The sequence below is a fragment of the Anopheles coluzzii genome, chromosome 3 (assembly GCF_943734685.1).
Source record: "Anopheles coluzzii chromosome 3, AcolN3, whole genome shotgun sequence".
NCBI classification, from domain to species: domain Eukaryota; kingdom Metazoa; phylum Arthropoda; class Insecta; order Diptera; family Culicidae; genus Anopheles; species Anopheles coluzzii.
In genome coordinates, this window is record NC_064671.1 from 38,025,451 (window position 1) to 38,049,369 (window position 23,919).

At 42.8% G+C, this 23,919-nt stretch overlaps 2 protein-coding genes across 2 annotated transcripts in view; both read left to right on the top strand.

Annotated features, from left to right (window-relative positions):
* The window catches only part of LOC120957747 (uncharacterized), a 457,854-nt gene that overhangs the window by 251,677 nt on the left and 182,258 nt on the right, over positions 1 to 23,919 (top strand). The window lies entirely within an intron of this gene.
* LOC120955440 (leucine-rich repeats and immunoglobulin-like domains protein 2) lies at positions 2,020 to 22,942 on the top strand. The gene is made up of 6 exons (XM_040376314.2): positions 2,020 to 4,326; positions 16,345 to 16,419; positions 16,503 to 16,784; positions 16,860 to 17,511; positions 17,587 to 17,755; positions 17,834 to 22,942. Exons 1-6 carry the CDS (start codon positions 4,094 to 4,096, stop codon positions 19,966 to 19,968), a joined length of 3,546 nt encoding a protein of 1,181 aa, XP_040232248.2. The 5' UTR covers positions 2,020 to 4,093; the 3' UTR covers positions 19,969 to 22,942.

Below are 23,919 nucleotides of genomic sequence, written 5' to 3' on the forward strand. Positions count from 1 at the left end.
ATCGGATAGGCTCGCAACCTAAGACACGAGGGAAGATGATCTTTCTACACGCAATGGGAAGATGTGCGTGGGTGTGCGACAGAGAGACGATGGTCTCGAATTGGTGTGTATCGTACTCGCTCGCATCTGAACGACTCAAGTAGGCCGAGCCAAACGGTATAGCAACGGTTGACAAACCGACCTCACTTCAAGCGTGTTTGAACGTCACTTTTTTTTATTTGCTTCCTCCATTTACAACACCCCCCCCCCCCCCCCCATCCATCGCTGTGCCTCGAGAACGGTATGTTGCGGCGGGGTCGGACGGTGCGGAGGTATTTTCCTAATGCGTTGGTGTGGATCTCCTGTTCTTCCACTGCTCTCTCCACCCGTACACCCGTCCAGCGTCCATCGTTCGTGGGTTGGGATTACACCGTCACTTCCTTCCCTGCCGCAAGAGAACACGATACCCTTTCCCTTTTCTGTCTGTCGGTCGTGCTCTCCTCAGACCTAAAAACAGGCAAACCCAACAGCAGTGCCAAGATGTCTAGAAATGCGTCGTTAGTTTGGTCGTTAGACGGAAGGTGCAGGGATTGGTAGGGGAAGCTGTACGAGACGTTGTATGCATGCGTGTGTGTGTGTGTGTGTGTGCAGAGAAAACACAGCCAAACGGTTCGTTCCTCTATGCGTAGGAGAGTACGCAAAGAAGGAGTAAAAGGGCAAAGTGGAAAAGGGAATGAAAAAAAAATACAACACACATGTGCGCACGCGGAGAACCCAACTCTGTACTCGAGGGGGCGAAAAGAGTGGGCCGTAAAAACGTGGTGTGTCTCGTTCGTTTGTTCGGTCGTCACCTTGCCTTCCCGCTTCTGCCCATTGCGGATACCCGGTACAGTGTGTTAAGCGTAGCATTGCACAGCAACAAGTTGAGGATATTGTACTGTGAATCGTTCATATATATTATAGCATATTACCAATTTACAAATGTCAAATGATGTTTTGACTTCTTCATAACATTAATTTTTCATAACATTATCATTATCTCTTGTTCTAACACACATTTGAAAAATGTTGCCATCGTACTCAGTAAGCATGTTTCTTGTGTCTCTCAATCTAGGATATTGGCTATTCAGCATCATGGATGTTAGGGATAGCTGAATGGCTATCCAGCTATGGGTATACTATTTTACTACGGTTTAGGGTGAACCTCTAAAAAGAAAAAGGGTGAAAAAGAAGAAAAAAGTTAATGATTTTCGTACGTATCCGTCTGAGTAAATAACGATAATTATCTATTTATTTATTTATTTCTTAAAAATCTTGAAAAAAAAATCTGGCCTCCGTGGCCTACATACATCATTTAAATACTAAGGGATCTATTTCTAAACGTTCCTATGATCTAATGCTGTATGTTCTTTTAAGCGTCACAAACATTTGATAACATTAAAGGACAATTCAATTACACTCGAAAGAGGTTCTTACAATCAGGCTGTTTGTTTTTTAAATTTTATACTTACACTCTTATTTTCTATTTTTAATATAACTATAACTTTTATTATAACTACTTTACTTTTATCCCCAAAATACTTACATACTAACGGCGCTACATAAAGCTATTAGACGATGGTATTACTAAGAATTATCATTTTCATAGATGGTATCACAAATGCTGGTATTAATCGTAAAAACTTGACGGATATAAAATATTTTGTTTCGGGCCTATAATGGAATAGAAGTGGTTGCCAGCTAAAATTTTTAACTATATTTTTCCATTGAATTTAACTTATGGAAAACTGTTGACAATGTTAGCGCATAAAAGAGAACATAAACTTTGTACAAATCATGCAGGAATTAGATACACTTGTTTTCCTAGTAGTAAATGATATGTCGCAATAGCGGCTATCACGCATTACGTCCCCACTTGCGCTCAGCACACTGTAGCACACACATATATATCCGGCAAAGAAAACAACGCACGCACTACGCCACCGACGCGAAGAACGAACCGGGGGCACAACACAACGACGCAGCATTCGAGATATTCACTTCGTTCTTGACGCTGCCGTGGTGCGGTTCAGTTTTCTTCCACTGCGCGGAACCGCGCGCTGTGTGTGCCTTTTGAAGCAGAGAGCGCTCGAGAGAGAGAGAGAGAGAGAGAGAGAGAGAGAGAGCGTGCGCTCGCTCCGAGAAACGACTTGTATTTTGACAGTTGAGTTTGCCGTGGGTGTGAGACGGAAAGAGAGAATAGCCGTGTTAACGCAAGTGCGCGAGAGGAAAGATATATCGAACGACGGGCAGAAAAATAAACGTACAAACGGGTCGACGGGTCGGTGGTGTGTGTTGTACTGGTTATATCGTCGTTCGCTGTTGTAGTTTTTTTTTCTTCTGCTGCTCTCGCCCGTGCGCTTGGTTTTGCGCGAAAAGTGTGACTTTTTGAATTGATTTTTCACCACCAATTGTTCACCGACCGGATTAGATAAGTAGCGCAAACGATTGGTGTGAAGGAAAATTGTACCAAACGGTAGTCGGTGCGTGCAGGGTAAAGCGGCAACCATTAGAAAACCCCAAGTAAAGTGTTTCCCGTTTTGTTGTGGCTTCTGGGTAGGCGAGCGGTATGGGAGGTAATAATTAGCAAAACGGACGGAATCCCCCCATCTGTGCGCGTGTGTGTGTGTGCGTTACCATAGCATCTGTGTGGGAAGAAAAATAGAACGGGTTGCTTTGCTTTCGTAACGCAAGAAAAACAGAGCAGCAGCCGCAGACGGAAAGAGGAAATACACTCAGCATGGTACTGTGTGCGAGTCGTTGTTGAGTTGGTGTGAGTGCCGAACCTCCTCCCCCCCTCTAAAAGGGACGCAACAATAACAAAAGCCTCCCTTCGCCACCAGGCCCCAACGCAGTAAAATTAATCAAACTCCGTGGGTTGCACCGTTCGCGCTCGTGTGTGTGTGTCTCCCCCGTTGTGACGCGTACGTCCGCTGTGTGTTTCTAAGTGTGTGTATGTGTGCGCGGGTACTATAGCACACACAGGCGTGGGTGGCTGTGCCGTTCCGTTGTGGGTGTTGCGTGTTTTGGTCTCGTGTTGCGCGTGGCTGTGTAGTGCGATGAAGATTCACAGCATCCGATCGTGTGCGCATCCTCTCGAGAAAGCGAGACTGTAGGGTTCCCCCGGTCCGTCCCGAGGCAGCAAACAAAACAAAAACAGTTTGTTGGCCTTTGCTTGCCTTGAAGGAGGAGGAAAGGAGAAGAAGCAACAGCGCTCTACCGACAACGGGTGGTTTTTCACGGTCCGGGAGTTTTCCGGGAAAAGTTCCAATTACACAGGGAGAGGGCATTGCAAATGCTTGTTCTTCGTGTGACGTCGTTTTATATAAGCACACGATTTTCCTAGAAGCTAGAAGTCTTCTGTATGTGTGTGTGTGTGTGCGCCTCGGTGGAAGAAGCGAAAATACCTGACAAATCAAAGCATCCATCTGTGCCACAGGATTTAACCAGCACCTTCATCCCCCCGCTGGTATGGTGTTGGGGTGGTGGTAAAGAAAACACCTCTCCCAACGATGGCAGTAGGCGCAGCAGCAGCAGCCGCATCCCTACCGACCACCGAACGCCGTGAACGCGATCTGCATCAGCAGCAGGACGAAGACACCGGAGGCAGCGAGAGCGAGACAGCCGCCGTGATGTGTTGCAGTGAAAGGTTTTGAGGGCGACAGAGTAGTAGTGTGCGGAAAAGGCGAAAACTCTCGCGAAAATTTGCGTTCAGTAGCAACGGGCAGGAAGGGGAATGAAGAGGGTATGGGTGTGTGCGCGCGTCTCTATACCCCCGTGTCGATGAATGCTGCAAATTGTCAAACCAAACGCCACAGTTGCCTTACAAACGACTGAGCTGCTGAGTCGTTCCGCGGAGAGAACGATTTTGTAATAAAACAAAAAGAAAAAAGGTGCACAAAAAAGAGTTGGGGAGGAAAAGTGGGTGGTGGTTTTGGGAATCGATCGTGCACCGAAACCCTAAGATTGCGGTGCGACCTCGCGCGATCACGCGATCTAGACGATACCGGAGTGGGGAGAGTAGTAGTAACACGCCGGGGAGAGGAGAGGAGAGCGTTAGTGTGTAAAAATAAAAATGCTCCGATTAATTGCCACCATCCTTGCCGTCGTTGGCATTTGGTTGCCGCAAGTCGCGTACGGCGGCGTTCGTTCGGACGACGGTGACACGCTGCCAATACTGCCCCAGGCCGGGCCGTCCGGTGGCAACTTTTGCCAGCGGCACTGCCCCTGCCTGGGAAATGCCATCGATTGCTCGAAGAAGAACCTCAAGACGCTGGCCGTGCCGATGCCGAGCTGGGTAGACAATCTGTAAGTATACGTGCGATGCTGTCATCCTTGTGCAAGTACAGTGGGGAAGGGCTGGGTGTTAGACTCAAATTTTCCGCCAACTGTCTCTCGTGTACGACGGAATATCTCTGTTTTTAAACACATCCATTAGTCGGCGCGAATGCGGCTTACCAACCACCATCATCACCGTCATCATTATCCCCATGATCATCACGCGTCACCGTGTTTTGCATTGCTCCCGGTTCCTCGGAGGGCCGTGCCGTGTCCGCCTTTATGACAAGCACGGACCCGGAGCGATCCCAGCGCTCCCTAAGGTTGGAAGGTTTTTGATTTATTAATATAACACACACACACTCTCTTCTCAACCCGACGAAGACGTCGCCACTCCGAACCCCTTAAAAGGCCACCGACACGCGCGGTCACGGCGGGAAGCAGAAGTGTCGTCACACACACACGCCGCGCTCACGATGACGGAGACACTCCGTGCCAAAAGTGCAATCGGCGTGATGTGTGGCGATGCACCTTTTTCCATGCCATGCAACGGAATGCCAATAAGCATGGAAAAATTAATGGATGGACCGCACCATCGCCGGTGCGTTGACATTTCCGGCACGGGGAAAACCCGGAGTCCGTTTTCGCGACTGGTGTGCCGTTCGTTCCGGCAAAGTGCAATCCATCACGGGAGCGACGTAAAGGTCGTGCCCTCGGTCGTGGTGGTGGGGGGGAAACCGTTAAAATTCTGTTTCGGAAATGGTTAATCGGCCGGGGCGAGCATCATTTTCTCATTAATTAAAAGGTCTTCGACCGAGGAGTCCCTTACGCACCCTTTGCCTTCTGCTTTGGAAAATTCGAAAAGCAGGAAGTGGGAACAGTTTGCAGCTGAGTCTGATCACTTCTGCAATGATGGCGGAGTCGTGTGCGAAAAGCATAACTCTGCTATTTTGGGGCCGATGCAGGATAGGATCGTTTTAATCGAACCGATGGCCTGGAAATGGCAAACGAGACAGCAAGCCTTTTGGTGGAGTTGCTGCTGCTGCTACTGCTGCCCGACAATCGTCTGACCACCGTGCGAACCGAATGTTTGGTCGATTGAGGGTGGTCTCGGTCTCCGTAGAGGGCAAACGAAATTGTATGCAAATTACAGAACAGTGATACGAAACAAAGAAGCTTTGGCAACGATCGATATCTCACCGGGGGACGCTTTTGCAGCGTGTTGGTGTTGTTGCTGTAACATTAAGTGATAATATTCGCTTGTTTTTTATGTTTGGCATACAATCTTATGGTCTTTTTCTGTTCATATTTGCACGGAGAAAGAGTTGATGAAGCAAATGTTGTTGTGTTGTTATCCGGCGCTACAACCGCTTTGCGGTCTTGGCCTGCCTCAGGAGTGTCCGAAACCGCTCACGGTCTCGTACCTTCGTCTACCAGTCCGTTATCCATTAATGGCGGACGCCTCCAGGCCATCTTGCCACCTCCATTTGGGCCTACCACACCTCAACTTCCATACTGTTGTCGTTGCTGACCTTTGACCCCAGATAGGTGAATTCTGGGATGACTTCAAAAGTGCGTTCACCTATCTGTACATCACGCCTACGTAGATTCGGATTATTTATTGGTAGGTCCGCTGATGTTGCCACCATCAGTTTGGTGATGAAGCAAATATTTATTTAAAAACTTTTTAATTATGATATTAAACATGTCGGAGATGGAAGAAAAGTGTCCTTGATGAAGTGGTATTTAACGTATGTTTCGGCTGAATTGAACTTTTACTAGTTTATTTGGCCCGGTTATAGAGCTATGCAATATATTTGTGGGGTTATCAGGAAGCGTTAAAGACAACGCAATTCCCAGGTAGTTTCTTAAATCCAAGAGATATATTAAGACCAATTAGTTCCAGGAGCTTTTACATAATTCGTACTGGAACTGAATTTAATGCCAGGTCTTAGAGTTGGGTTTAAACCTACACAAGGCCTGGAATTGATCCTGATTCCATTTCGGTTTTGGAACACCTTACCGACAATGAAACTGACCCTATACTGGTCCTGGAACCTATATCTTTAACTGAACTCACACCAGTCCTGGAACAAATCCCGTGCCTATACTGGTTCTGGCATTGATTTCGTTTACATATCGCTTTTGTAAGTGTTTCAGAACCGTACCATTCCTTGAACAGATCCTGACAACATTTCTTGCTGAAAATTTAACCTTTTTTATGCTGGACCAAAAACAGAACCTGTATGACTTAACAACCTGACATGAGCCAAGCCAAGAATGGACCTTCCACCGTAGTTAGGACTGACTATCCGGCTGCTTGGTATTGAATAAAGTCTGGAAAGCCTTATAGACCAGCCTGTTCGATTAGGGCGTTCACGTCGAGTTGAAGAGTATCTATCTCAGTCAAGGAACTGTTAAGCCCAGTTTTTTCCTATATTTTTATTTGCGTAATTGAAGTTGTAATTGAAACTAATTATATACCAGTGCGTTAGTTATACCAGTAAGCGATAAGAATATTTTTTGAAATCTCTTCATCACTTTAAGGAGATACAGTGGCTCACCAAATTGATAGTACAGCTGCATAGAATTTGTAAAGTTATTTTAGATATTTAGGTATTTATTTATTTATTTATTTATTTGCTCGCACATCAAAATATGGCACTAGTGTACGACTTTGTACAATTATCATTCGTTACTTTTGATTCTTATTCTTTTGATTTTTACAGAAATATAATTTACCAGATACTTTTCATTACTTGAGATAATTACTTTGAGATAATGGCCTCAAAATTGACACATTCGTCCATGTTATAATAGGGTATACCGGTCAATTGTTTGACTTCAAATTAACGCATTTTTGTTAAGTCGGGCTTAAGTGTAAGGGTCAAAGTATGATAGCCATATATTTTGCAATCAAATTGATGATTATATAGAGATTTTCTATAGAATTGTATGAACCTTTTTTGTCTAGCTTGAGAACTAGCTACGATATTTCCAAAAAATCTACTACAAAGTTAAGTTTACCATTATTTTTAGGAACTCTGTACATGAGGAGAACAATTTCAGTTATCCTGTTCTAGGAAACAAGAGTATGAAGGACTATCAACCAAATAGAATACGATAATATTTAAACACTCAACATATCTTTCAATAGAATTAGCCCAGCAACACTATCAGTATTAATTGAGAAATAAACTAAGGAAATAAACAATGCATGAAAATTCCATTACAAAAATCAATGGTTTCGCTGCATTTATTGCACATTGTTGCACCTCACCGATAAATGCACTTGGTAGCAAGGGCTCGGCAAACAAAGAACTCCATCCTCTGCTGTGTTTGTTGCTCATCTTATCGGATGGCTCACGTCCGCCTATCAGCACAGCACAACCTTTTTTCACGTCCAATTGACACGAATTACGTGATACAATGCACAAGTACAGGCCGGCCAGGGGTCCCTGGTGGATTTTCTTCCCTACATGCACTGGCTCTGGAGCGATATGCACTTGCACATCTCATGGAGCATCAATCCATCGTTCACATCACACAGATCGATCAATCAGCACTTTGGTGTGTGCGGGAGTCGATGGTAAACTGTTGGAGATTGCACGCTGCGCTTGATGGTTCGTACGGTATTTCGGGCTTACGGTGTTGTGTGTGTGTGACGTGCCAAGCCAGACCATCGCATCCTTCACACAAATGCACGCTGCGCACTGCAGGTGATTGGAACGAGCTGCTCGTTCTAAAATGGAACACACTTCCGGAAAGCTTAGATGTAAAGATATCCAATTTTGATGATGCTGAGATAGAGAGATATATCCAGTCGATAATTGGAAATTGTTGATGTTAAATCAAGCTATATTATTTATATTTTGAAGATACGTCAATCGTCATGTACATGTACGTCGCTGACACTCTCCTTGACACACCAAATGGCGTTCGTTCTAGCTGTGTTGTAAGGCTTATCGTGTTCGGTTCTCGAACACCACCCACTCTCGGGCACGTATTTGTACACTCCCGCTTGCGTTGTCAGCCAACCGCGCGGTAAAATACACACGCGTAAAGGCAACACTAAAACCCAGAACCCCCGCATGTGAGAGATATGGTGGAGAGGAGAACGACACAGAAACAAACGCGTATATGGCTTCGATTATTGCCTATCGGAAGGTTTTTCAGCTGCTGCAGCATTGCTGTTGACACTTTAGCTTTTCCTCTTGTATCGCCGCAAACTCGTGCGCAATTGCTGTTGTACCTAGGAGTGGAAGAGAGTAGGGCGGGTTGGAGTGTGCTCCTTTTGCGACGGCTACATGCGCATATGTGGAGCTCAAAGCGAAACGATCACGGACCAAGCGGTGTTTAACTAGAACGCGCATTTTGTCCATGTAGGGGAAAGCGGGGCAAAATGGGCATGTGGGGCAAAATGGGCACCCTCTATTTAAGCATTATTTGACTACAAAGATACTTTCCAATGCTCAAAATGTATTCATTAGAGTGTTCTATGAACACCATGTAAGTTTCATAACCCTTACATAACAAATAACTAAGAAAAATGCAAAATAAGGTTTAGCAGCATATTGATGTAATTTTTGCCACTTCGAAAATAAGCTTAAACGTGTGTCACAGGGATGCGTTGAAGTTTTTAATGATATATTTTTAAAGATATGATATTTCTTTACAATTTGTCTGAAGCAATCAAGGCGATTGAATTCGTATTTTTACTAATATAACAAAAAATACAAAAATGCTACACGTGGGGCAAAATGGGCAGTTACTCTTGGGGCAAAATGGGCAGATGCTTTTGACATACGGCGCTTGGTGAGGCTATGGTGTTGTATTTGTCGCCTCAATAATGATAACAGGCACAGCTTCAAAACATTCGATTTTGTAGATTTAAACGTGTAAAAACTGTTATAATTTTGATAACATATTTTTGGAAGAATTTTAAGGGCTTTTCTGACCAGCAAATCAAAAGAAAGAACGAAAAATACATTTCACGAAACGTGCGCAAAAGCATAGACCATTACCTAAGCGCAGTTGTTGTGGCCCATATTGCCCCAGTGTTTTGACGTTTCACAGTTTGTTTACATATGCCCATTTTGCCCCAGGGCTATGCCCATTTTACCCCGTGTGTCAAAATAGCTTCTCGTAAAACATCAACTTTTATTTTACATTATTTTATTGTTTTTAAGTTGTTTTCATTCTATGTGGCAATTTTAATCCATAGATAAATGGTGGAGGCATACAATAATGAAAGAAAAATTGTGTTTTGTGGCATATTCAAAGGAATATTCAGTAAACTGCTTAACATGCCCATTTTGCCCCGCTTTCCCCTACGTACGGGGCGGTACGTCATAGGGGCCCTTGTTGCTGTTGTTGTCGTGGCTTGTCGTTTCCCTTTACACTCTACGCAATGTTTCCATGTACACTGACACGATTTTCCTTCTAAAGATGAGATCATTCGACAGGGGTTTGCGGGTTTTCAACAACAGCAAATACAAACGTTTTCTAAGAAAGTAATTTTTGTTTGTTTTTCATTTTGACAGTAGAAAGAAGTTCGGCCCTCCTCTATAGCTGGCAAGGAAAAAGGGCTGATGTGTGTGTACCTTGCTGAGCATTAAACGGCCCTCAACTATCGATAGGATTGCTTATCAGCGAAATTTTGAGCGACATGGGGCATTGAATTTTCTAGTTTTCGATAGCTAATGTGCCAACGAGTGTAATAAGTGATACTTCCCGAAAAAAAAACATGCCCTGGCTGGCTGGGACTCTCTTATCGCATGGGAGAAGTTCTACGATGCGTGTTTGAACAGGCGGCTTTCCGAGAAATAGGTTTCTTTGCACCATTTTCTGTGTGGTTGCTGTATTTCCAATGACTTGCCAGCCGCCCTTTCCCCCCTCTTAGACAGCGAAGACACACGACGGGGCCCGTCATCAATCGATCGATCGCGTTTGTGTGTTTACATTCGATTTGGAAAAAGGGCTGGCTAGCATAATCTTGGCCTTTTTTTCCTTCTTCTTCTTCTTGTGGTCACTGTTTTATAGTTGTCTGTTTATGCTGTGTGATGATCGATAATGGGTTGGTGTCGTCGTTTGTTGCTTCGAGAAGTGTGATAAGAGAGCCCACATTAAGGCGTGCAATGCGCGTGCTTCGATAGTTTTGTGGAGCCAGGGAGAGCCATGAAGGAGAGCCATTGAAGGGGCCACATAGACGAGTGTCAAGTGAACTATCACCACTGCGGGATGCGCCATTCCCATTTGCTATCTGTACTATTTGTTGGAGAGTTATAACAATCAAATTGAATAGCATCAATTCAATTGCCATGCAATCAAAAGAAGCTCCAATGTTTACCCATCAATCATTTACGATTAGGGAAAGCCGTAACGGGTTATTGGAGCAAAGCTCTGTAATGAATTGTGTGGTAAAAAGGTGGCGATTTAAACACGCTTTTAACACAAAGTTTGGAAACATATTGGAACCACTCGTGCAGCAGGTTTTTATCTTCATTATTATGTTTGATTTCTATATTTTTGCTTCGAAGCGCAGAATTCTTAAATGGTAGGATAATTTCTTGGAAATGTTGACATGTTTTCTATTTATGTTTTCGTAGCATCAAATGGACCGTACATACGACGATACAGTAACATTTGATTTACTTATTATCGCTCTATTGGTGTGGTCGGGTTGATAAGTTCGATAAGATAGGTGGCGAGTATTTATTTGGCCTTACTACACAAACCCTTCGCAGACCTTCGCCTATCGATGTGCTAGCGACACCGCGGCATGGTGTGGTCTAAGGCAAGCTGCACCGATAGGTGTTCGATAAGGGGGCGAACCGGGGCGGTAGCATAAAAATCAAGATCAAAGGCAAAACATGAAACAGTTTTATTGCTCGAAAATTATTGCCCTTTCGATTGTGTGCTAGCAATCCCGCGGTGCGGTGTTCCGGGAAGAAACTAATCACCCTGTACTCTTGATACTTTTTACTTTTTATATGCTAAAAAACACATCGAAAGCTATATTAAAACTTGAATGTATGTTTTAAACTAGTTCACCTTCGCGATCAAAGTCCGCCCAGCACGATGGGCGCGTAGTGCGAAATCTTTTGATTGATGCGTTTTTATCTATGTGTTTCGATAAACCGCCTCACGATCGGAACATTTCGACACTAGAATTCTACGAATCGACGTTTCCCATTTCCCTTATCAAGACCATGGTTTGTTGGCAATTTTTTTTTCAGCGCTTCTATCGCGTTTTCGATTGGCATAGGGAGCGGGAGAGCGGGTTACATTTTGCAGCGAGCGATTTAGATAATCTATCTTCTATCGTCTAGCGTGTGCGTGTGAGTGTGTAGGTAGCAAAAAAAATGGAACCAATTGTGTTCGATTTATCATAATTTTCTGCAATTTGAATAGATAAGAGGTGTGACTTTTGCGCATCCCCTCTATGCTGGGTCAAAACATAGTGCGATTATTTCTTTCGCAATATATCTAAAACAGGAAGCAAACTTAGCTTTTAGTTTGTTTTCTATCCTTGTTGTCTATTTCAAGTTTGTTTACAGGGTTTTTCAGGGGTTCTCATAGTTGTGGGACACTTCCTTGACTCTTTCTAAAGGGAAATGAACTTCATAGGATGGAAATTAGATTCTACAGAACCCTGTTGGGACAGGTACATTGGCAATTCCTATTGGATTTATCAAACAAGAGTGCTTTAGAGTCCAATTCCGATTACATTAGGTTCGTTTTACGAAAGAAATAGTCAATAATTATTACTTTAAAGTGTCCCACAGCTATGAGAACCCCTAAAAACCCCTTAATATTATAATGCTTTAAAACAAGTGTTCATGTTAAATTTATTTACAATAAGTTGATTTGCATTATCAACAAAAGGTATATTCTCTTGATTAATAGTTAGTTTTCAAAATGTTTTCAAAATCAAATGACACAGTATTTTTTTATGTCCGCAAAGAACGTTAGCAATCTTGTTGGAAACTTAAATTATAATCTTTCCTTCTTCAGTAGATGGCTAAAGTACAAGAAATTAAAATTAAATATGAGTAGAACTAAAATGTTGAACTTTTCAAATATACTGTTAGATGCACAGCCAAAAATAATAACCGACGGGGAAATTATTGCTGTAGCATCAGCAATGAAATATCTTGGGGTAACAGTAGATGACAGATTGCGTTTTTGATTCTTATATTGATGATGTGATGAAGAAAATGGCCAGCAAATGTGGCGTTCTTACAAGGCTTAGAAATGATATTAATTTGGAAGGACAGATTGAACTGTACAATACATTAATTAGGTTGTGCAGTAATTTCTGTCGTAGTATGCTTTTTCTGGCTTTTCGCAACTTCAGAAGATTCCGAGTTGTTGCAACTTCAGAAAATTCCGAACAGAGGTAGGAGAGCTATGCTAAACTGTGGTCGCTCTACCTCGTCAGAGATGATACTTAATGTTTTGCAATAGATGTTCATGAGGCAAAGAATAACCTACCTAACCATGGTGTTCATCTACAATTTACTATTTACCCCTGAGTACTTGGGGGAAATGATGATCTGGGGTAACGATGTACATGCATATGGAACACGCAGAGCACATGTGCCCAGATGCTCCCTAGAATGTTTTCGTCTAATGCAGGAATCTGTTTGTTATTAACTGTTGACCGTTGTATCTCGTTTTATTTAGATACATTGTACTGTCATTGATTGTGTGAGTGATGATGATGAGATATTCTTTTTTGTTTGTTTGTTTTGTAAAATACTAAGAATATATAGAATAAGAAAATAAAGAGACGACAATCAATTGAGACATATGCGCGAGGATCAGATCGTCATGGACTCAAATGTTGGGTTTTGAGATGGACAGACCTAAAGAGACCAACTATGTTGTAGGCAGTAAACCGTTTTCACCTATTATGGATGAGACTGTAGATCCCTGATTTTGCCAAATAACTTATTATTTTTAAACGAGTAAAATTAATATCCTAGTGATAAATTCGTTCTTCTCAATCCATTAAGAGGTAGGACTCATTGTCATGGAAGCGCTTTACTCAAGCGTGCTATCAGAATATCTTGTTGTGTATGAATTGGACAGTGCTTGCCAACTAGGCTACAAAATAGATTGGGCGGTAAGCAAAGGGTATGAGAACCCAAGCATTATAATAGAAAAGTAATTTAAAAAGCAATGATTAGAAACAGAACAGATATGACAAAATATTATTCATTATCGCAGGCACGGAATTAAGACGTGGATCTTCTAAAGCAAAAGTCGTTTGGCATCCTATAAAACAAATGATAACAACCACCCAAAACTGCATTTGGTGCACTGAAATTCACCCAGAATCGATGCAATCTTTAAAATGGCGACTATCATGGAAGTCGAACCATATCGGTTCCAATGCTACCCTTTCCCGACTGATATGGTCTGTGGTATGTCTGACGTCTCGTTCCATATGCATCAGCAGGCTGTGCATGGGCCATGGATCTGTGTAGGGCTCGCTCGTTCGTTGTGCAACGCTCGCACGGGCAAGAAACCCGATCGCGGGCCCTCCGTCGTCCATGTCGGATACGATTTTGCAAATTGTCCATTTAGTAGGTAGCAGCGCCGCCAACTATCTAACGGTTATCAATGAGGGGCTAGAGCTGTGAGCCCCTTAGCAAGATACAGCAGAACCGGCTTGAGTTTCGGAGCTGGTGGGTTTGTGCAAGGGCAAAGAGGGCCGGGCGTGGTGACTAATCGCAAACGACTTACAACCGGGGTAACAGCCTTGCTTTTGCGCGTTTGCTAAGCGGGTGTGTGTGTGTCAGTTTTTAAAATTGATCTTACCACACCCAGCATCCGACGACATGATGGTGATGGTCGCGTTGGTGGTCAGCTGGTGAAGTTGCGCTCTGTTTTTGCATAAGCTGTTAAAATCTGAATTCATTCGACCCTAGAGAGAGAGAAAGAGAATGGAATGTGGGTGTGTACAATCGAATATGATTTTGCGAAAGGGAATAGATTGCATTTGCGTGCGTGACGGTGTAGTATTAAACCACATGGCACTGAACTAGTTGATCTTAAAAAGTTGTAAATAAAGACGTTTTTTACTTTAAAATAAAATGATGGAAATCTACCCTATTTTTTGAAAAGGCATTGTAAGAGGTCATTGTAATCATTTTATCTGCCTATAAACTCCTGCCACGTACAGTAAATTCTACAGGTTTCAGCTGAGTCATCAAATAATGTGACCGGATGTGCAATCATCATTCCATAAATATCATCTCCCATCCGTATGCGTATCCGTTGGCATGTGTTGGGTTTTATTTCTAAATTCAATTCCCCACTCTCCAGTGTAAGGTAATTGCGGAAATGCGGACTTGCTCATTAAACCATCCCACCTGTGGATTGATTAGACTGAGTGTCTCCCGCGGCGTGGTCCGTCGCTGGCAAAAGGTCTAGCGAAACACGTTTTCGCCCCGGCGTGTGGAGAATGTTGAGGAAATCCCCAATGGCAAATGAATAATAATAATATTGTGGCCCTCCCGCGCATGTGCATTCTTTGTGCCCTGGGGGTTGCCAATATACAACATCATCAATCCGCCTACACACTTGTGTGTGTGTGTCTCTCTCTGTATTCCGCAAGTTGATTATCGAGCTATGACTGGGAGTGTGTGGAGGTGTACTTCGACCATTCATGAATGCTGCAAACAGAGCTGACGAGAGGGGGTGGGTCATATGCAGTTTACATTGCGTTGCACACTGCCGATGTTGATGTGTGTGCGCTAACCTAGCTGCTGACGGAACAACGGATTAGCCAGCTTGGTGCCAAGTAAAGGAACGCTGTTGTGGCGCTGTATGTTGGTGGTGATGTTTGTGGTTGCAATCAGCACACTTTCTCGTCACGCAGCTCATCAAGTTACGCTGTGATAGGATGATATTACGTACAGCAACTAATTTCATATCATTTTAGCTCTTTAGCCTTCAAAGCTACGTTTCATTCTACTAAATGACTGCCCATTTTTATTTCGTTTTGTAGCTTAAAACGATGCTTCACCTACTAACTGGAACTGTTTTCATTATCATGCGAGAAATAATAATCAATAAACCTGACAACCTGATGCTGATGCGATTGATTAATGTGGTACTTCATTCATCAAATTGAACGCGCATGTTCATTGATTATATGCAGAACCGGAACCGGACGATACGGGGGTAACAGTTTGTCATAGCTTCCCCTGTCGTCTATCTGTTCCCACGGCCATAAATCATGGGACTCTTTTTAAAGCCAATAGCATTCTTTTTTGGGTTGATAATTACTATTTCCCATGATAACACAACACTTTTAGACTTTTGTTATCATCAAAAATTACTGTCTTGTTGTGTCTGTGTGTCACAAAAAGTAAAAAAAACATGAACCTGTATCAGTGAAGCTAAAAGTTTCACGTTCAAGTTGATTACAAACGATTCTATTGCATAGAATATTGCATATTCTTAAAGCCTGATTGTAATTGGTTTTAATTGTAACGCTTAAACGTCTGGAGTTTTTTTTTATATTTTTAAAATTTGAAGCATACAATATTTGTGTGCGTTACTCTGCCCAGTACAAATGATGTTTGGCTTTTTGGGTCGCGTACCTAGCGCGATGTTTTGGCACCATCAATAGAACACACCTTTTTTCTGGCTCTTATCTTATCGGTGATTTTGTTACGTTACCGGTGTGTGATTATACTGACTACAATTGTTGTTTTTTTGCCAATCCATCCATAATCTTCGCGTAAATCCAAACATGTGTCTATGTAAATGTTGTTTTTTTTAAGTTGATTTCTGTTTTGCGTCAGTATGCAAAGTCACAAAATTATGCAACATACTTACTTTTCAAGTGATGATTGTATGGTCTGTTGCGAAGCCAATTACCGTTAAACCGCAACTCACCTCAGCCAAACCCCATTTTTACCCCGTTTGAAAGCACGTATGATTGATTTATAATGACCGTCATTAGAGCCGTTATCTAGCATTTTTATAATCTTCTGACTGACGATTTTTTTTTGTTGGGTTTTATTATAGCGATCTGGCGTCCAACCGTCTGAGCCACGAAACGATTTCGACGCAATTGCGAGACCTTGGAAAGTTACAGGAACTGTAAGTGCAAACCAAGATTTGCTGGTGCTTAAAGAAAAACACTTTTACATTGCATTCGTTTTGCAACAAACTCCCTTTTCTAGGAACTTAAACAACAATCGGCTACATCGCTTGCCCGTGTTGATGGGCGTTCGAAATCTTACCAAGCTGATCGCGAGCAACAATCTAATCGAAACGATCGACGCTGAAGCGTTAGCGGGCCTGCCGGCGTTGAAGTTTCTCGACCTATCGCGCAACGCCATACAGGAGGTGCAGTACAGCTCGTTTCCGGTGAAAAACAATCTACAGTATTTGAACTTGAACTTCAACAAGCTGGTTGTTCTAACGAAAGGGACCTTCAATCGGCTGCAATCACTGAAAAGACTGTAAGTGTTGTGTGAATGTAAGGTATAATAATGCCTACATATTATTTACGCTTCTTTGTTTATTTTTTCTTGCAGTGAAATCAGCAGTAACGGTTTGGAGGAAGTACAAAGTCTCACCTTTCAAAATTTGAACCAGCTGAAAAATCTGAAGCTGAACAACAATCGCATTCCAGCGCTGCTGGATGGCGTATTTCATGGGCTGATTGCGATAGGCACGCTGGAGCTGAACAACAACAGCATCAGCACGATACATAAGGGCGGATTCTTTAATCTGACCAGCCTCACCAACCTCGGCCTGGCGCACAATCGGATAGAGGAAATTGAGCAGTCCGGGTGGGAATTTACGCCGAAGCTGATCAGTTTGGATCTGTCGTACAACCAGCTGGAGTCGCTGGATCGTTCCACGTTCGAGGAACTGTCGGATTTGCAGACGCTCAACCTGCAAGGCAATCGCATCGCGGAGATTGGCGAGGGTACGTTCAATGAGACAACATCGCTGAAAACGCTGTATTTGAGTGGAAATCGCATCTCGGAAACGATAGAGGACATGTCCGGACCGTTCACCGGGCTCGGCAAGCTTGAACGGCTGTACTTGAACGCGAACCAGATCAAATCGGTCAGCCGGAATGCATTTCTGGGCCTGAAATCGTTAACACTGTTGGAGCTGAGTCAAAATAACATCTCCTCGATACAGAGCAATTCCTTCCGAGATACACCGCAGCTAAAGGTACTGTGATTGGCTGTCCTGTAATTTGCTAATTATACAATGGTTCTTCATGAATGTCTTTTTTTTTTGTTACAGAACCTGATAATGAATTCGACAAATTTGATTTGTGACTGTAATTTAAGATGGTTTTATCGCTGGATAAGGGATAGGAGCAACGTGTTTCAGATCGATGCCGAATGCATCTATCCGATATGGTTGCGAAATCGGTTAATTCGAGAACTGCACTCGTCAAACTTTACGTGCTGTAAGTAGCGAGGACACATTCCGATTTTGGCGAGCGTGGTGGCAACTACAATTTACACTGTGCTTCATTTATTTACAGATGATTCGCCCAAACCTCACCTGATCGAGGAACCAGAGTCCCAGCTCGGTATCCGGGGCACTAACGTGTCGCTGGTGTGCACGGCCACATCAACGGCAGCGGATCCGATGTCATTCAAGTGGAAGCAAGACAATGCGGAGCTTTCCACCGACCAGTACACGACGCATCAAATAAACAACGAAAACGGCACGATCGGGACAACGGAGCTGATCATACCGAACATACAGCAGGCGGGTGCCGGCAAGTATCAGTGCATCATCACCAACAACTACGGTGTGGTGTACTCGCCGAAGGTAAAGGTGACCGTCGGAACGTATCCCAAGTTTCGCAAGACGCCGTCGGACGTGAGCGTCGAGCCGGGAAAGGTGGCCCGGCTGAACTGTGCCGCGATGGGCGATCCGAAGCCACAGATTTACTGGGAAAAGGATGGCGGGAATGATTTTCCCGCGGCCAAGGAGCGCCGAATGCACGTCATACCGAACGAGGACGCGTTTCTCATACTAAACGTGCAGCTGGTCGACATGGGCGTGTACAGCTGTACGGCAGAAAATCCGGCCGGTGTTATACGCGCCAATGCTTCCGTGATTGTGCTGGAAAGCGAAACGGCAGTACGGCCCGTCACCAACCTGGAGACGGCAATCGGTAAAGCCAGTGTGATCGAGTGTAAGGTGAGTGCCTCGCCGAAACCGGTAATATTTTGGCTGAAGGATGGAGAGCCAATAGGGCTGACGGAACGGCACTTCATTACGGGCGAGGGTCAACTGCTGGTGATCGTCGACACGGAGCAGACCGATGCTGGACTGTACGAATGTCGGTTCGAGAATGAAATCATTAGCGAAGGGGGCTCCACCCGCCTGACCGTGGTCGACGGACCGGAGGATATGCATGGCTCTGTGTTGAGCGAAACAGGGACGTACGGTGCTGGTGGTGGTGGTGGAGGAGGTGTGCTGGAGGACGTGCAACTGCATGCAAAAATGCTCCACTCTTGGGTGGCAATAGGGTTGGCTCTCATCGGTTGCATCGTGCTGACCTCGTGCATCTGGATGTGCTGTTTGTATCGTATGCAGAAACGCATTCGCCGGGGTGGTAGCGGTTGCCCGAAGGAGACGGAACTCGATCTTGCCACTGGAATGGAGATAAATCAGCCAAACTTAATTGTGCGCAGCGGTGTCGGTACCTCCACTACGCCCGCTGGCTATTTTGAGTATTTGATTCCCATGGTACGCAGCGGCGAGGCAACGAGCAACGTGGATGACGACGGTGAGAGTGCCGACGGGGGTACGATCGGGCGCAAACACGAGGGCTTCTATACGGCCGTTTCCAAAACGAATGTACGCTCCACCGAGCTTGACCTAGACGATCTGGACGATGATCTGTCGTCGAAGGATTCGGGCACTGGTGGGGACTGTGCTTCGGCTACCGGTTCGACAAATGCTGCCCATCGCGGCAGTCAGGAGGATCTAAAGTGTTTGCTGCTACATTCGCTGAACCGAAAGCACACCAGCGAGCAGGAGTTAAGTCACCAGAAGCAGCCGTACCAGCTTTCGAGGCGATCGGAAGCACTCGTTTTACCCGGGGCGCACAGCGATCCGGACGACGATCCACGATTGGAGCCTCCGCCGCCGATACCTCCAGTCAATGTGACTACTGCTGTGCTGATGGTTGGGTCAGTCGATAATAATGCACCCGGGGCGGAGGTGATACAGCGGGACGATCGATTACCCGCACGTGCGGCACACATAGCAACTCGCATGCCAAACTCACAAACCTTCCCTGTGTTCACGCAACCCACCAGCAGCTCGGTACCGGAATCGGCATTACGAACATCCTCGCTGGAAGCGTCGGCCGATCCAATGCTTCCGCCAAAAAAGCCAGCACCACCACAGCAGCAGATACAGGTAAATCAGCTGTATCAGTTGCTGCTGGAAAACCCACGATTGGTGGAAAAGCCGGCCAAATATAGAACCAAATCGATGGACCAGTGTCACGATATGGACGTTCGTCCTGCTTCAGCCAGCAGTGGCATTGGCACGGGAAGTAGCAACGGCAGTACGATGAATGGCGAGTTTCCCAGCGAGCAACGCCAGCTATCGTCGAGGATGGTGACGGACGCTAGACGGAAAGTGAAACGGTAGAGCTTCATCCACAGTTCCATCTGCTATAATAGACCGTGAAAGGTCGACCCATAGACACTCTCCTTAATGATTGTATTTCTCTACGAAGAATGTACCGTTTAAAGCAGCTGGTCTGCTGATTCGTGAGAAACGTCAATATTTATTATCCAGTGATTATTACAATCCTACACTAGCTGATAACGTTTCGCTCCTATCCAAACCGATACTGCTCAAAATTATTACTTTATTACGTAAATTTCTTAACGGTGTGCGCGTGAGTGTGTGTGTGTGTGCGTGTGGAATGGTGATCGTCGTGAGCACAATGTTCAGCGAACTTAATAATTTATTACGTCTCTTTGGGTGCCTTCTACCATTCATTCCAAATTTATTCGTAAGAAAACGTTGCTAATTTTACGTTGTAAGATTTGCATCAACAAGAGTGTGGCGTGAGCATGTAGTTCATTACATACGTTAGCCTTGATCGATTGAGTGACATTATGCGCATATGTAACCACTTTATGAATTGTTCCTTGCATTATCATTATAAAACTTCTGTTTTAATCAAGCAATCGATTGCTTTTAGTCAAATTTATGTAACACTGGACTTCAAAAACGGAAGAAGAGTTGCCAGCATCCCGGCAACACGTTGTAGGCAGCTAGCGGTGCAGCAAAATACCAGTTCCTTCAATGTTCGTAGGAACATCATCGATTAGCTTATTCGGAACAAAAATCACATGACAAAATGATAACCCCTGACAAAAGAAGAGCGAAGGTTCATAAAAAAAGACTGCTTTAGTGGGAGAACGGCACTTATCCAATTCTAATTTCTTTACTTTATACGCTGTAAAAATTTGCCGAGCAATGCCTTAAAGAAATGAAAGAATTTTCTTTACAATGAGCGCAAAATATTTGCAAAAGATATACTAACTATTTACTTTGATACGGGACAATGCGTGCGGTATAAGCTCTTGCCCATTAACCGGTGCCTGATAAATTATGTTTGAAAAGGAACAAGATTGTAAAAGTGCCACAAAAGACAACAAGACGCTGTTTGATAGGTCGTAAGCATAGAAGGAGCGAGCAGAACATAATTTTAGGCAACTCGATTGCAGTGAATGTTTTGCGCACTGTTACAGATTTAGCACGATTTTTGAATAAGTGTTTCAGTGTGGTAAACGTTTGATTTCAACCAGATAAAGATAACACCCGTATGTACGGTACCATTGGTCGTGATCGTAGAAAACAAAAGTTGCATCGAGCAAAACAAAATTAGAATACGAGAAGCATGATATTGTGCTAGTTTGAGCGTGTTTTAAATATGTGTGATAAAAACAAGTTTCTTAAATTACTACCATGCTTTCAAAAAACAACAAAATGCCTTAAGACTTACTTAAAAGATTGGCTACTAGCAGTGAGTGAATTTAAATTGTTTGGTTAGAAGTTAGGTTTGCAGCTTTGTAATCGTTTTGCTTTGTTTGTATATGTTTGCCCCTCACCTCTCCCTCTAGTACCAAGTGACGAGTTTCAGAATGGGATGATCCTTACGATGTTATTATTCTAAGATTTATTTGTTAGTTGATTTGAAACTGTGATGTTTATTTCTGTTTAATTACCCAGGCAACGCTACAGCGTTTCGTAATGATAAACTAGTGTTAATCTGTAGCCTTATGGCTGGATTTTCCCCCTCTCAACACACAAAATTGTCGCATTTATTGGTCATCTTGTTACCCACTATAGAGCACTTCAACTTCAATTGTAATGTCAAAATTTCACTAAATCTAAAAATTTGAAAGCTACTAATATTATAACAAGTCAATGCTACAGATCTGCGCTACCTGTGTAGCCAAATTGGTTAGGTATTAGGAATACAAATGCCTTCATAAAGAATAGTGAATGCTTTTACCCGCTACACATTATCGGTTAATTGAACGATGGTTTAAAATTTTACCTTTACATTGCATAATGTGCATTGAAAAGTTGTTCTTGACAATGACGTGTTGCGCTTAGTCTTCTTTTAGCGACAGAACTCTTACACTCGCAATGGGATCGAGAGGCTTGTAATAGACGTAATGTTTTGAATTAATTTTAAACCAAAGATTGCCATGTTGCTATATAATCAGATACAATATGTTGTTTTTTAAAGAAGCACATTAAAATGAGATGTAGGAGAGTACAATATAATGTTTGGAAGGCAGTTGTTTAAGCGTGACGCTCCGATACATTTGATTTGCTCATCTGATTCTTTGGATTTTGTTTTTTCCTAATAGTGTTGAAGTAACGTCAGAAGTGTTATGGCACATCATGGAACATCGTTTATAGAACATGAATTGAATAAATGGCTTAACAGGATTTCGGGCAGCTTATTCATAAATCACGATATAGCCTTATTGTAGCAGTATTTGATTAATTTTATTCAACTTATGCCGCTCAATTTACAAGAATTTCCAAGCTCGCTAAAACACATCCTCTCTTTGCTATATCCTTGCTATGCACTTGGTTCAACAAATGCTAGTTAGGAATTAGTTTGTTCAAAATCGAATATTTAAAATTATAAATTGCAATCACCCAGCATCCAAACATTTGGTAGTTTAAAAAAAACTAAAAACATAAATTCCTCTCTTGAATACATCAAACAAACCATCACCAGCAGTGCTTGCTCGTATGCTAATGCATACATTTTTAGCTTAAACGAATTAAAAAAAAACTATTCTGAAGTCGAACTACAATTAGGATTCAACAATGACCTTAAATCGAATCATGTAACTCCATGAATTACATAATTACAATAACAACCAACCAATAGCGCGTGATAAGATGACCATGCAACGGATCGTGTAAACTACATTCAAATGCTGTGTGGCATCTGGCGATAAAACAGTGTAATATTTATCGTACTTCATCCGGAAGTGTATCCTTACGAGGAAAATAATATTTATAAAAATAACACAAAAGTCAGTTTATGAGTGGAAATAAAAATGTTTGTAAAAATCATTAATTTGGTTGTGTTAATTATTCTACTTATTTTATTACTTGTTCAGCTTTGTTTTTATTTTTGGGAATATTTTGTTTTCTTTTGATATAAAAATACCATCTTCAACCACAGCTTCAACCAACCTGTTTCAGCAACAAATACGCTTAATGAGGCAGGTAAGTTTATTGACTTCACATTGATTTTGGAATCGGTTTTATGTTTCAATTATTTATCAAATAAACAACTATCCTGGAATGTTCTTCCTTAAACTTAAGTTAACGATACTAACTTACTGCATATTCTAAGACTGCTTTAAAATTAATTCATGGAAGAGACTTACGTTAACATCTAGTTTTTGTCGCGGAGATAAGTTAAGTGAAATATTAACAACAAGACATAAAGTTATTCTGTGGCTGGAATATTTGTGTTTTTTTTTAATTTATCGTATTTTATAAAAACATAAATAACGCATGATTGTCCAAAAAAAGAGAATGCTGGCCTTCGACAAGAAAATCTGTCTATTCTCTGAATAATTGCAAAAAAACTTAATCAAACGAAGTGGCGTGGCCTCCACCAGAAATTCCAAATTGATAAATATGGAAAGAAAAGTAATTTCAAAACATTTAAGATACAAGTCAACGTCCCGATTTGACGTACAAATAATTTACAAACAATTTCATCGTTTAAATAATTGATGCGTTGACATGTTTTTTTTTTTTAAATTTTCGCATACTATTATTTATTTTGAATTTTCGTGGCTTGTACTGCAATTGTCCGTTTAAATATTAATAACAAAATTAAAGGACGTTGCTTCACAAATTATTCGATGTTTTGTAATAAAGGCGTAAGGAGATGTAATCTACATGAGCTCGTTATCGTGCGTGTTCTCTATTATCCGTATTCAACAACTGATATTCAAAACCTATCGTACTGGGATTGTCAGATAGTGTAGAACAGGGGTCTCCAAACTACGGCTCGCGGGCCGCATGCGGCCCTCAATA